This window comes from Bufo bufo, chromosome 5, assembly GCF_905171765.1.
Source record: "Bufo bufo chromosome 5, aBufBuf1.1, whole genome shotgun sequence".
Lineage (NCBI taxonomy): Eukaryota > Metazoa > Chordata > Amphibia > Anura > Bufonidae > Bufo > Bufo bufo.
In genome coordinates this window covers 312,875,602-312,891,059 of record NC_053393.1, presented here as the reverse complement: position 1 = coordinate 312,891,059, position 15,458 = coordinate 312,875,602, and the positions used below count along the sequence as shown (strand labels likewise).

General features: G+C 46.3%; 1 protein-coding gene across 1 annotated transcript in view; it reads right to left on the bottom strand.

The window, feature by feature from the left end:
- Window positions 1-1,634: 1,634 nt before the first annotated feature.
- Window positions 1,635-15,458, bottom strand: part of LOC121002311 (NFX1-type zinc finger-containing protein 1-like) — a 317,735-nt gene continuing 303,911 nt past the window's right edge. The window contains exon 9 of the mRNA XM_040433710.1: window positions 1,635-4,223. Within this exon, the coding sequence (XP_040289644.1) occupies window positions 1,968-4,223 (2,256 nt within the window). The 3' untranslated portion in view covers window positions 1,635-1,967. The remainder of the gene's footprint in view (window positions 4,224-15,458) is intronic.

The window sequence follows — 15,458 nt, the reverse complement described above, 5'->3', positions numbered from 1 at the left end:
CAACAATAGACAATCACAGTCTGCTTAAACTAATAACACACAAAGAATTAAATGTTACCATGTTTTTATTGAACACACCATGTAAACATTCACAGTGCAGGTGGAAAAAGTATGTGAACCCTTGGATTTAATAACTGGTTGAACCTCCTTTGGCAGCAATAACTTCAACCAAACGTTTCCTGTAGTTGCAGATCAGACGTGCACAACGGTCAGGAGTAATTCTTGACCATTCCTCTTTACAGAACTGTTTCAGTTCAGCAATATTCTTGGGATGTCTGGTGTGAATCGTTTCTATCTTGAGGTCATGCCACAGCATCTCAATCGGGTTGAGGTCAGGACTCTGACTGGCCCACTCCAGAAGGCATATTTTCTTCTGTTTAATCCATTCTGTTGTTGATTTACTTCTATGCTTTGGGTCGTTGTCCTGTTGCAACACTCATCTTCTGTTGAGCTTCAGCTGGTGGACAGATGGCCTTAAGTTCTCCTGCAAAATGTCTTGATAAACTTGAGAATTCATTTTTCCTTCAATGATAACAATCCGTCAAGGCCCTGACACAGTAAAGCAGCCCCAAATCATGATGCCCCCACCACCATACTTCACAGTTGGGATGAGGTTTTGATGTTGGTGTGCTGTGCCTCTTTTTCTCCACACATAGTGTTGTGTGTTTCTTCCAAACAACTCAACTTTGGTATCATCTGTCCACAGAATATTTTGCCAGTACTGCTGTGGAACATCCAGGTGCTCTTGTGCAAACTGTAAACGTGCAGCAGTGGCTTCCTCTGTGGTATCCTCCCATGAAATCTATTCTTGTTTAGTGTTTTACATATCGTAGATTCGCTAACAGGGATGTTAGCATATGCCAGAGACTTTTGTAAGTCTTTAGCTGACACTCTAGGATTCTTCTTCACCTCATTGAGCAGTCTGCGCTGTGCTCTTGCAGTCATCTTTACAGGACGGCCACTCCTAAGGAAAGTAGCAGCAGTGCTGAACTTTCTCCATTTATAGACAATTTGTCTTACAGTTGACTGATGAACAGCAAGGCTTTTGGAGATACTTTTATAACCCTTTCCAGCTTTATGCAAGTCAACAATTCTTAATTGTAGGTCTTCTGACAGCTCTTTTGTGTGAGGCATCATTCACATCAGGCAATGCTTCTTGTGAAAAGCAAACCCAGAACTGGTGTGTGTTTTTTATAGGGCAGGGCAGCTGTAACCAACACCTCCAATCTCATCTCATTGATTGGACTCCAGTTGGCTGACACCTCACTCCAAATAGCTCTAGGAGGTGTCATTAGTCTAGGGGTTCACATACTTTTTCCACCTGCATTTTGAATGTTTACATGGTGTGTTCAATAAAAACATGGTAACATTTAATTCTTTGTGTGTTATTAGTTTAAGCAGACTGTGGTTGTCTATTGTTGTGACTTAGATGAAGATCAGATCACATTTTATGACCAATTTGTGCAGAAATCCATATCATTCCAAAGGGTTCACAACTGCATATATTTTATATGTGTGCTCTCTTATTCTATATGGGGTTATTGTTTTTTTTTGTTGGTTGGCTTAGTATATCATACTAGACCCCAGTGTATCTATATACCCAATTTGAGGTTTTTTCTTATAGGTTGGTCTAAATGATCAATTAACCTACTAAGGTCAAATAAGAAAAAAACTGTAGAAAGTACTATGAGGTGAAAGAAATGCAGATGCTTCATTATAAGCGATACAATGCTTTAAGATGCTGACATCCTGAAAATTTCTAATTAACCATTATTAAGTATAAATCTAATCTCTCGGTTTATACAATGCTAACAATATTAGGCTAGATAGAGGATACATTATACAATATAAACTAAGCATTTGTCTACACATTTATTTTACTCTTTTAGATTTTTTCCTTTGGATATGGTAGGAAAAAACTTTATGGATGTATGCATTTTAATAATTTTTATCACTTGAAACAACAACTAATCTTCATCATCATCACTGAAACTACACTGTGGGCAGCAATGGCTCTTGTTTCCATTTACATTGCTAGTATAGATATGCCCTGCTTCACACTTGTGCCATGACTCTTGCCTCAGCAGTCCAGTGTCAAATATACCTGTCTTTTTCTTGACTATATTGATAAGCTCCATGGATGTTGGAAGCATGTTCAGGTGAGCATGCATTTCATCCATATGCATGGTGCGTGGTGAGTTCATTTCTTTGATCAGCGATTTTAGTTTTTCAATAGACTCGTGTGGCATGTACGGCTCAAGAAATGTAGCCTCCACTTGAACAGCCAGTCGGAATAATTCATAGTACTTCTGTAAAATGTCATATTTGCTTGTAGCATTATCAATGGCATCAGAAACAATAGGAATATCATAAAGTATTCTGATCAGAACTTGAGGGCTCGTTTTTACCTTATTATTGATTGCTCCGAGTTTTTGCCAGAATCTTATTTTCTCACCTACTAACATTAACCGACGGAGAGTTAGGTTGCCATCTTGCAACTGTTGGACTGTTTTATATACCTGTGGAAAGTTATCTAATTCTGTGTCATTTTCACTGAGAAACATTTCCAAATCATTCATCCATTTGTAACTTATTCTTTCTTTAATTTTCTCCAAATCAGAAAGTGTTTGCTTGATCAAATTGCCATATCTTAAACTTTTTCTGATGGGTTTTGCACATTTGGGGCAAGATTTGAGTTTGATGACTTGGCCTTCCTCTTTGTTATTCATCCATTCAGAGAATTTTGTCACCTCAAAAAAATGAGGGCATTCAAGAAGTTGAACAAAGCGGGCATCTGGATTTGCTTCATTTCCAAAGACTAATTCTTTTACTTCTTCAGCATTACAAATTCTGCATTTCTTGGGGCATGGCTCTCCACAAAAGCCAATGCATAGGTGACCACATGTAAGTTTTTTCCTGCAAGGTACATTACATGCCTCTCTGTCACAAGGTTCCCAACAAAGTTTTTTGCACTTTGTATGTGCACATCCCCACCCACAAGGTTGTGTGCAAGGAGTACAGGGTTCACTGCATTTCATAGAGCATATTCCATGAAAACATGACTTTTCACAAGACCGAATACAAAAGCAACTAGCGTCACACTTTTCTTCACAGTTATGAGAACAGAAAAGCCAAATGCCACAAGGTTTTGAACATGGCAAGTGAAAGCCCCTTTCTTCACAGCTGCTGCAGCTTCCGGGGCAGTTGTGTCCACAATCCAATTTTTCTTCACATTTCACATGACATTTTAACTTGGTGTCAAGCAACTCTACTTCTGACTTCATGTAACACAATGTTTTAACAGTATGACCACATGTCAATTTGACAGTTACCTTTTCAGGACAGTTTATGGTGCAGACTTGACTACATAATCGGACACATTTGTGGCCACACTCTAGAATCTTACTGCATGGCAATTTGCAACCCAATTTTTCTGGATGCACTGAACATGGAACATCCTGAATATGTCCACATACAGGAATCACCTTTGGCACAAGCTCTTCACATTTACCACAGGGGTCAGAGCACAAGTTTCTGCACTTGTGTCCATTTTCGCAGGTAGTTTTAGGACAAGGTTTTCTGCATACAACTTTTTCATGCTCTTGGTCACAGGGGTGACAAAACAGAGGACAAACATGGCCACACTTTAGTCGGTATTCACAAGGAATCTTGCATCCACCTTCAGGAACATTATCAAAATCTGAAGCTGTAGATACATAATTTGAAGTGGCAGGATGATTGACACATTGGAGCTTTAATTCTTTGCCAATAAGTCCATATTTTTGTAATATTTCATAAATTTTGCTCCAAAGGGAAACTTTTGAAAGCATCTGCATGTTCCCTATACAAAACAATCCTTTTTTGGCTCTGGATAAGGCAACACATACCCGGTTTGGTATTTTAAGAAAGCCAACATTTCCTTCTAGGTTACTTCTTACTAGTGAGAGGATGATAATTTCATTTTCCTCTCCTTGATATTTGTCAACCACACATACCCTGACTCCGTCAAATTGAGCTTTGGGCATAATTTTCTTTAAACAGTGCAGCTGCCCAGAATAAGTGGTAAGTATTGTTATCTGTGAAGGGGAGTAGCCTTGATGTATGAAGTAGAGGCAAAGTGACTTCACAAATGTAGCTTCATGGACATTTTGATGACTCTTGCCTTCTTTAATATGTTCCTCAAGATGGTTGTGGTCCACGAAGAAAAGATTGTGACAAACACCCTAGTAAATGAAAACATAGAGTAGATTATAATAACATATGTAACATTAACCCCTCTGAATTCTAGCAAAAGATAGCGACACTGCTATTGGAGGAAAAACAAGCAGGCCCGTATTGTACATTCCTATCATTTGGTAAAAGGAATAAAGAATCATTATCAGAGTATCAGAAAAAACAAGTAGCACAAATAATATCTAAACAATGGATTAATTGACTGTTTTCTCAAGGAAGTATTCGGTAAATATATGCGCTCATACAAGACAGTTAAAAAATCATATTGCCAACAACCTAATAGGTGGCAAACACATTAGATCAAAGTAAGATTAGATAAAAGTTATAAAAAAAAAATATTACATTTCTGAACCCCTCCATTCCAGTGCCTCTACTCTATCTTCCCATGCCGCATACCGCTGAGGCAGTTTACGCAAAAGAACCGAGGGGGTTCGGGACAATAAGTATAATTTATTTTTAATTATAATACTGTCCATGCAGAAAAAAATATTTTACACAACTCCTTTAAGCACTTGTTCACACGACCGTTGCCCCTCCGTGGCCGTGCTGTGGACCACAATGCACGGGCACCGGCCGTGGGGCTGCCGCATGCAGATCGCGACTCCATTTACTTGATTGGGGTCAGCAATCCGTCTATTCCGCAAAAAGATAGAGCAAGTTCTATCTTTTTGCGGTGCGGAGGCACGGAACGGAACCCACGGAAGCACTCTGTAGTGCTTCCGTAGGGTTCCGTTCCGTACCGCATCTCCGGATTTGCAGACCTATTCAAGTGAATGCCCCGTGTATTGCGGGCCGCAATACGGCAACAGAGGGGCAACGGTAGTGTGAACAAGCCCTAAGGGTACTTTCACCTGAATTTGGCTCTGGCATTTTTTACCTGTGATAAAAAAAAACCTCCAGAATAAGTGGGTGCTGGTGTTTTTTATTTGGCCACCTGTGTTTTTGTGGCGTTTATTTTTCTAGCGTTTTTTGCACATAGTCTGTTTTACTACTAGTGTTTTATTCAGGGTATTTTTCCCCTACAGAGAAGGTATCTGGAAAACACCAAAAGCTCCAGCATAATGTGTTTTTGAAAAGAAGCAAGATAAAAATGCTTGTGTGTCCTGCATTTCATATTTTCCATAGACCTTCAGCTAACATCTGGAGCTGGTATTTTTACAGCAACAAAAATGCTGCAAAAAACAGTGGTGCAAAACAATGCGCAGAAATACAGAAAAATGCAAAAAAAAAACTATAGCAGTATGGAACTGACATACACTGATGATGTTGCTGGAAATACTTATTGTACACTTATTAATTGAATAGAAACTTTGCAACAGGTTTTCGGAAAAAAGGCACTATTGGAAAACCTCTGTGTCCAAAATATACCTAACTAAATACCGGTATATCTTTCCAATCCCTAACACTGTTCCTGTAAGACCCTATGCTCGCTGATTTGTAGGTCTAATTGCTGTACCTGTTACAGACATGTCCTGTCATATCAGTGACTGAGCTGAAAATGGTGTCTCTGCTTTGGACTTTCCATAGTGCCTAATAGACAAGTCAATATTTTTCCCCTGATAGCCTCACAACCTAAGTGCAAGACATTATGGGAAAGCTTGCATGCCAGGGCCCCACCCAGGGTGATCCGTCCTCTTCATTTTCCCTGACCTTTTACCCTCACTACTAAGGATGATTGAATCGACTTCGGATCAAATATCCGAAGTCGATTCGCATAAAACTTCGGTCCACTTGGAATCGAACCCGAGTTCGGGAAATTATTTTTTTACAGTAAAATTTAATCTATGAAGTTATTACGCAAAGTCACGTGAGACTTCGCGAAGTAATAACTTCGGCTCATCTGAGCCAATACATTCTAATACTGTACTGCTCGCTCCGTACAGTATTTAACCGAAGTTTTATGAGAATCGACTTCGGATGTTTCATCCGAAGTCAATTCGCTCATCCCTATTCTTTACTGTCCTTAATTTGATATGTAAAATTATGGGTGCCATTTTGCATGATTCACCTGGATTAAAATCGACAAATCTTTGGCTTTGTTTGGAAGTCGAATATTTGGGAAAGTTGTGATGAATTCCATTTGTTTAGAATTGATTCTCTCATCTCTATTCCAAAGTTGTTGTTTTTTAATTCATGGGTAGGGATGAGCGAACCCGAACTGTATAGTTCGGGTTCGTACCGAATTTTGGGGTGTCCGTGACACGGACCCGAACCCGAACATTTTCGTAAAAGTCCGGGTTTGGGTTCGGTGTTCGGCGCTTTCTTGGCGCTTTTTGAAAGGCTGCAAAGCAGCCAATCAACAAGCGTCATACTACTTGCCCCAAGAGGCCATCACAGCCTTGCCTACTATTGGCATGGCTGTGATTGGCCAGTGCAGCATGTGACCCAGCCTCTATATAAGCTTGGGTCACGTTGCGCTGCACGTCACTCTGCTGATTCAAGCATAGGGAGAGGTTGCAGCTGCGACGTTAGGGCGAGATTAGGCAGATTAACTCCTCCAAAAGACTTCATTCTGTGATCGATCTGCAGCTGTGGATCATTGAAGTGCTAATATTGACTTGCTCACTTTTTTGAGGCTGCCCAGAGCGTTTTTAGATCACTTTTTTTCTGGGGTGATCGGCGGCCATTTTGTGACTTGTGGTGCGCCAGCACAAGCTATCATCAAGTGTATTTAACCATCAATAGTGTGGTTATTTTGTGCTATATCCTACATCAGCTGCAGGCTGAGCCTGTATCACCGAAGTGCATTTAACCATCAACAGTCTGGTTACTTTTTGGCCATATACTACATCAGCTGCAGGCTGAGCCTGTGTCACCGAAGTGCATTTAACCATCAACAGTCTGGTTATTTTTTGGCCATATACTACATCTGGTGCAGGCTGAGCCTGTGTCACCCAAGTGCATTTAACCATCAACAGCGTGGTTATTTTTTGGCCATATACTACATCAGGGGCAAGTTGAGCCTGTCACCCAGCGCCTAAAAAATAGACCTGACATTTCTATTCAACCAAATCTGTACTGTTTTAGCTGGTCAAGTTATTTGTAGTGACCGTAAAAGCACACTTTTTGTTCTGGGTTGAAAAACTATTCCAAAATTTGCAATTCTCAAAATAAGTAGTTTCTGCTATATCAGGCCTACTTTAAATATATCCCAAAAAGGATATCTTAGATTCAAGGTGCTGATAGTGTCATTCAGAAAAACTTAACATACACACGCTACCGTGCAGTTACAAGTCTAATTCTGTGATTAAACGTATACCTGTCACACAGCGCAAAAAAAATAGGCCTCACATTTCTATTCAACCAAATCTGTACTGTTTTAGCTGGTCAAATTATTTGTAGTGACCTTAAAAGCACAGTTTTTGTTCTGGGTTGAAAAACTATTCCCAAATTTGCCATTTTCAAAATTGTGGTGAACGGGAACAATGAGGAAAACATCTAATAAGGGACGCGGACGCGGACGTGGACATGGTCGTGGTGGTGTTAGTGGACCATCTGGTGCTGGGAGAGGACGTGGCCGTTCTGCCACAGCCACACGTCCTAGTGAACCAACTACCTCAGGTCCCAGTAGCCAGCAGAATTTACAGCGATATTTGGTGGGGCCCAATGCCGTTCTAAGGATGGTAAGGCCTGAGCAGGTACAGGCATTAGTCAATTGGGTGGCCGACAGTGCATCCAGCACGTTCACATTATCTCCCACCCAGTCTTCTGCAGAAAGTGCACAGATGGTGCATGAAAACCAAGCCCATCAGTCTGTCACATCACCCCCATGCATATCAGGGAAACTGTCTGAGCCTCAAGTTATGCAGCAGTCTCTTATGCTGTTTGAAGACTCTCCTGCCAGGGTTTCCCAAGGGCATCCACCTAGCCCTTCCCCAGGGGTGGAAGAGATAGAATGCACTAACGCACAACCACTTATGTTTCTTGATGATGAGGACATAGGAATACCACCTCAGCACGTCTCTGATGATGACGAAACACAGGTGCCAACTGCTGCGTCTTTCTGCAGTGTGCAGACTGAACAGGAGGTCAGGGATCAAGACTGCGTGGAAGATGATGCAGGGGACGATGAGGTCCTAGACCCCACATGGAATGAAGGTCGTGCCACTGACTTTCACAGTTCGGAGGAAGAGGCAGTGGTGAGACCGAGCCAACAGCGTAGCAAAAGAGGGAGCAGTGGGCAAAATCAGAACACCCGCCGCCAAGAGACTCCGCCTGCTACTGACTGCCGCCATCTGGGACCGAGCACCCCAAAGGCAGCTTCAAGGAGTTCCCTGGCATGGCACTTCTTTAAACAATGTGCTGACGACAAGACCCGAGTGGTTTGCACGCTGTGCCATCAGAGCCTGAAGCGAGGCATTAACGTTCTGAACCTTAGCACAACCTGCATGACCAGGCACCTGCATGCAAAGCATGAACTGCAGTGGAGTAAACACCTTAAAAACAAAGAAGTCGCTCAGGCTCCCCCTGCTACCTCTTCTGCTGCTGCCGCCTCGGCCTCTTCTGCTGCTGCCGCCGCCTAGGCCTCTTCCTCCGCCTCTGGAGGAACCTTGGCACCTGCCGCCCAGCAAACATGGGATGTACCACCAACACCACCACCTGCGTCACCAAGCATCTCAACCATGTCACACGGCAGCGTTCAGCTCTCCATCTCACAAACATTTGAGAGAAAGCGTAAATTCCCACCTAGCCACCCTCAATCCCTGGCCCTGAATGCCAGCATTTCTAAACTACTGGCCTATGAAATGCTGTCATTTAGGCTGGTGGACACAGACAGCTTCAAACAGCTCATGTCGCTTGCTGTCCCACAGTATGTTGTTCCCAGCCGCCACTACTTCTCCAAGAGAGCCGTGCCTTCCCTGCACAACCAAGTGTCCGATAAAATCAAGTGTGCACTGCGCAACGCCATCTGTGGCAAGGTCCACCTAACCACAGATACGTGGACCAGTAAGTATGGCCAGGGACGCTATATCTCCCTAACTGCACACTGGGTAAATGTAGTGGCGGCTGGGCCCCAGGCGGAGAGCTGTTTGGCGCACGTCCTTCCGCCGCCAAGGATCGCAGGGCAACATTCTTTGCCTCCTGTCTCCTCCTCCTCCTACTCTGCTTCCTCCTCCTCTTCTTCCACCTGCTCATCCAGTCAGCCACACACCTTCACCACCAACTTCAGCACAGCCTGGGGTAAACGTCAGCAGGCCGTTCTGAAACTCATATGTTTGGGGGACAGGCCCCACACCGCACAGGAGTTGTGGCGGGGTATAGAACAACAGACCGACGAGTGGTTGCTGCCGGTGAGCCTCAAGCCCGGCCTGGTGGTGTGCGATAATGGGCGAAATCTCGTTGCAGCTCTAGGACTAGCCGGTTTGACGCACATCCCTTGCCTGGCGCATGTGCTGAATTTGGTGGTGCAGAAGTTCATTCGCAACTACCCCGACATGTCAGAGCTGCTGCATGAAGTGCGGGCCGTCTGTTCACGCTTCCGGCGTTCACACCCTGCTGCTGCACGCCTATCTGCGCTACAGCGTAACTTCGGCCTTCCCGCTCACCGCCTCATATGCGATGTGCCCACCAGGTGGAACTCCACCTTGCACATGCTGGACAGACTGTGCGAGCAGCAGCAGGCCATAGTGGAGTTTCAGCTGCTGCACGCACGGGTCAGTCGCACTGCGGAACAGCACCACTTCACCACCAATGACTGGGCCTCCATGCGAGACCTGTGTGCCCTGTTGCGCTGTTTAGAGTACTCCACCAACATGGCCAGTGGCGATGACGCCGTTATCAGCGTTACAATACCATTTCTATGTCTCCTTGAGAAAACACTTAGGGCGATGATGGAAGAGGAGGTGGCCCAGGAGGAAGAGGAGGAAGAGGGGTCATTTTTAGCACTTTCAGGCCAGTCTCTTCGAAGTGACTCAGAGGGAGGTTTTTTGCAACACCAGAGGCCAGGTACAAATGTGGCCAGACAGGGCCCACTACTGGAGGACGAGGAGGACGAGGATGAGGAGGAGGTGGAGGAGGATGAGGATGAGGGTGAAGCATGTTCACAGCGGGGTGGCACCCAAAGCAGCTCGGGCCCATCACTGGTGCGTGGCTGGGGGGAAACACAGGACGATGACGATACGCCTCCCACAGAGGACAGCTTGTCCTTACCTCTGGGCAGCCTGGCACACATGAGCGACTACATGCTACAGTGCCTGCGCAACGACAGCAGAGTTGCCCACATTTTAACGTGTGCGGACTACTGGGTTGCCACCCTGCTGGATCCCCAGTACAAAGACAATGTGTCCACCTTACTTCCTAAACTGGAGCGTGATAGGAAGATGCACGAGTACAAGCGCACATTGGTAGACGCGCTACAGAGAGCATTCCCAAATGTCACAGGGGAACCAGTGGAAGTCCAAGGCGAAGGCAGAGGAGGAGCAAGAGGTCGCCAATGCAGCTGTGTCACGGCCAGCTCCTCTGAGGGCAGGGTTAGCATGGCAGAGATGTGGAAAAGTTTTGTCACCACGCCACAGCTAACTGCACCACCAACTGATACGGAACGTGTTAGCAGGAGACAACATTTCACTAACATGGTGGAACAGTACCTGTGCACACCCCTCCACGTACTGACTGATGGTTCGGCCCCATTCAACTCCTGGGTCTCCAAATTGTCCACGTGGCCAGAGCTAGCCTTTTATGCCTTGGAGGTGCTGGCCTGCCCGGCGGCCAGCGTTTTGTCTGAACGTGTATTCAGCACGGCAGGGGGCGTCATTACAGACAAACGCAGCCGCCTGTCTACAGCCAATGTGGACAAGCTGACGTTCATAAAAATGAACCAGGCATGGATCCCACAGGACCTGTCCATCCCTTGTGCATATTAGACATTAACTACCTCCCCTTAACAATATATTATTGTACTCCAGGGCACTTCCTCATTCAATCCTATTTTTATTTTAATTTTACCACTATATTGCGGGGCAACCCAAAGTTGAATGAACCTCTCCTCTCTATGGGTGCCGGGGCCTAAATGTGTGACAGTGGCCTGTTCCAGTGGTGGGTGACGTGAAGCCTGATTCTCTGCTATGACATGAAGACTGATTCTCTGCTGACATGAAGCCTGAATCTCTGTTACGGGACCTCTCTCCACTGTCTGGGTGCCGGGGCCTAAATATGTGACAGTGGCCTGTTCCCGTGGTGGGTGACGTGAAGCCTGATTCTCTGCTATGACATGAAGACTGATTCTGTGCTGACATGAAGCCTGAATCTCTGTTACGGGACCTCTCTCCTCTGCCTGGGTGCCGGGGCCTAAATATGTGACAGTGGCCTGTTCCTGTGGTGGGTGACGTGAAGCCTGATTCTCTGCTATGACATGAAGACTGATTCTGTGCTGACATGAAGCCTGAATCTCTGTTACGGGACCTCTCTCCTCTGCCTGGGTGCCTGGGCCTAAATATGTGACAGTGGCCTATTACTGTGGTGGGTGACGTGAAGCCTGATTCTCTGCTATGACATGAAGACTGATTCTGTGCTGACATGAAGCCTGAATCTCTGTTACGGGACCTCTTTCCTCTGTCTGGGTGCCGGGGCCAAAATATGTGACAGTGGCCTGTTCCAGTGGTGGGTGACGTGAAGCCTGATTCTCTGCTATGACATGAAGACTGATTCTGTGCTGACATGAAGCCTGAATCTCTGTTATGGGACCTCTCTCCTCTGCCTGGGTGCCTGGGCCTAAATATGTGACAGTGGACTGTTCCAGTGGTGGGTGACGTGAAGCCTGATTCTCTGCTATGACATGAAGACTGATTCTGTGCTGACATGAAGCCTGAATCTCTGTTATGGGACCTCTCTCCTCTGCCTGGGTGCCTGGGCCTAAATAAGTGACAGTGGCCTGTTCCAGTGGTGGGTGACGTGAAGCCTGATTCTCTGCTATGACATGAAGACTGATTCTGTGCTGACATGAAGCCTGAATCTCTGTCATGGGACCTCTCTCCTCTGCCTGGGTGCCTGGGCCTAAATATGTGACAGTGGCCTGTTCCAGTGGTGGGTGACGTGAAGCCTGATTCTCTGCTATGACATGAAGACTGATTCTGTGCTGACATGAAGCCTGAATCTCTGTTACGGGACCTCTCTCCTCTGTCTGGGTGCCGGGGCCTAAATATGTGACAGTGGCCTGTTCCTGTGGTGGGTGACGTGAAGCCTGATTCTCTGCTATGACATGAAGACTGATTCTGTGCTGACATGAAGCCTGAATCTCTGTTACGGGACCTCTCTCCTCTGTCTGGGTGCCGGGGCCTAAATATGTGACAGTGGCCTGTTCCAGTGGTGGGTGACGTGAAGCCTGATTCTCTGCTATGACATGAAGACTGATTCTGTGCTGACATGAAGCCTGAATCTCTGTTACGGGACCTCTCTCCTCTGTCTGGGTGCCGGGGCCAAAATATGTGACAGTGGCCTGTTCCAGTGGTGGGTGACGTGAAGCCTGATTCTCTGCTATGACATGAAGACTGATTCTGTGCTGACATGAAGCCTGAATCTCTGTTACGGGACCTCTCTCCTCTGTCTGGGTGCCGGGGCCTAAATATGTGACAGTGGCCTGTTCCTGTGGTGGGTGACGTGAAGCCTGATTCTCTGCTATGACATGAAGACTGATTCTGTGCTGACATGAAGCCTGAATCTCTGTTACGGGACCTCTCTCCTTTGTCTGGGTGCCGGGGCCTAAATATGTGACAGTGGCCTGTTCCTGTGGTGGGTGACGTGAAGCCTGATTCTCTGCTATGACATGAAGACTGATTCTGTGCTGACATGAAGCCTGAATCTCTGTTACGGGACCTCTCTCCTCTGCCTGGGTGCCTGGGCCTAAATATGTGACAGTGGACTGTTCCAGTGGTGGGTGACGTGAAGCCTGATTCTCTGCTATGACATGAATACTGATTCTGTGCTGACATGAAGCCTGAATCTCTGTTACGGGAGCTCTCTCCTCTGTCTGGGTGCCAGGGCCTAAATATGTGACAGTGGCCTGTTCCTGTGGTGGGTGACGTGAAGCCTGATTCTCTGCTATGACATGAAGATTGATTCTGTGCTGACATGAAGCCTAAATCTCTGTTACGGAACCTCTCTCCTCTGTCTGGGTGCCGGGGCCTAAATATGTGACAGTGGCCTGTTCCAGTGGTGGGTGACGTGAAGCCTGATTCTCTGCTATGACATGAAGACTGATTCTCTGCTGACATGAAGCCTGAATCTCTGTTACGGGACCTCTCTCCTCTGCCTGGGTGCCGGGGCCTAAATATGTGACAGTGGCCTGTTCCTGTGGTGGGTGACGTGAAGCCTGATTCTCTGCTATGACATGAAGACTGATTCTGTGCTGACATGAAGCCTGAATCTCTGTTACGGGAACTCTCTCCTCTGTCTGGGTGCCGGGGCCTAAATATGTGACAGTGGCCTGTTCCTGTGGTGGGTGACGTGAAGCCTGATTCTCTGCTATGACATGAAGACTGATTCTCTGCTGACATGAAGCCTGAATCTCTGTTACGGGACCTCTCTCCTCTGTCTGGGTGCCGGGGCCTAAATATGTGACAGTGGCATGTTCCTGTGGTGGGTGACGTGAAGGCTGATTCTCTGCTATGACATGAAGACTGATTCTGTGCTGACATGAAGCCTGAATCTCTGTTATGGGACCTCTCTCCTCTGCCTGGGTGCCTGGGCCTAAATATGTGACAGTGGCCTGTTCCAGTGGTGGGTGACGTGAAGCCTGATTCTCTGCTATGACATGAAGACTGATTCTCTGCTGACATGAAGCCTGAATCTCTGTTACGGGACCTCTCTCCTCTGCCTGGGTGCCTGGGCCTAAATGTGTGACAGTGGCCTGTTCCAGTGGTGGGTGACGTGAAGCCTGATTCTCTGCTATGACATGAAGCCAGATTCTCTGCTATGGCATGAAGAGACTAATTCTCTGCTGACGTGAAGCCCGATTCTCTGCTATGGGACCTCTGTCCAATTGATATTGGTTAATTTTTTTTTTTTTTTATTCATTTCCCTATCCACATTTGTTTGCAGGGGATTTACCTACATGTTGCTGCCTTTTGCAGCCCTCTAGCTCTTTCCTGGGCTGTTTTACAGCCTTTTTAGTGCCGAAAAGTTCGGGTCCCCATTGACTTCAATGGGGTTGGGGTTCGGGTTCGGGACGAAGTTCGGGTTCGGATCCCGAACCCGAACATTTCCGGAAGGTTAGGCTGAACTTCTCGAACCCGAACATCCAGGTGTTCGCTCAACTCTATTCATGGGTTAACGACTTTTTACAGCCAGCTTACGAGATCAGTAAAATAATAAAGGGTTTTTCCTGGAGTTTAATATTGATGGCCTATCCTCAAAATAGGTCATCATTATACACTGCTCAAAAAAATAAAGGGAACACTTAAACAACACAATGTAACTCCAAGTCAATCACACTTCTGTGAAATTAAACTGTCCACTTAGGAAGCAACACTGAGTGACAATCAATTTCACATGCTGTTGTGCAAATGGGATTGACAACAGGTAGAAATTATAGGCAATTAGCAAGACACCCACAATAAAGGAGTGGTTCTGCAGGTGGTGACAACAGACCACTTCTCAGTTCCTATGCTTCCTGGTTGATGTTTCGGTCACTTTTGAATGCTGGCGGTGCTTTCACTCTAGTGGTAGCATGAGACGGAGTCTACAACCCACACAAGTGGCTCAGGTAGTGCAGCTTATCCAGGATGGCACATCAATGCGAGCTGTGGCAAGAAGGTTTGCTGTGTCTGTCAGCGTAGTGTCCAGAGCATGGAGGCGCTACCAGGAGACAGGCCGGTACATCAGGAGACGTGGAGGAGGCCGTAGGAGGGCAACAACCCAGCAGCAGGACCGCTACCTCCGCCTTGGTGCAAAAAGGAACAGGAGGAGCACTGCCAGAGCCCTGCAAAATGACCTCCAGCAGGCCACAAATGTGCATGTGTCTGCTCAAGCGGTCAGAAACAGACTCCATGAGAGTGATATGAGGGCCCGACGTCCATAGGTGGGGGTTGTGCTTACAGCCCAACACCGTGCAGGACGTTTGGCCTTTGCCAGAGAACACCAAGATTGGCAAATTCGCCACTGGTGCCCTGTGCTCTTCACAGATGAAAGCAGGTTCACACTGAGCACATGTGACAGACGTGACAGAGTCTGGAGACGCCGTGGAGAACGTTCTGCTGCCTGCAACATCCTCCAGCATGACCGTTTTGGCA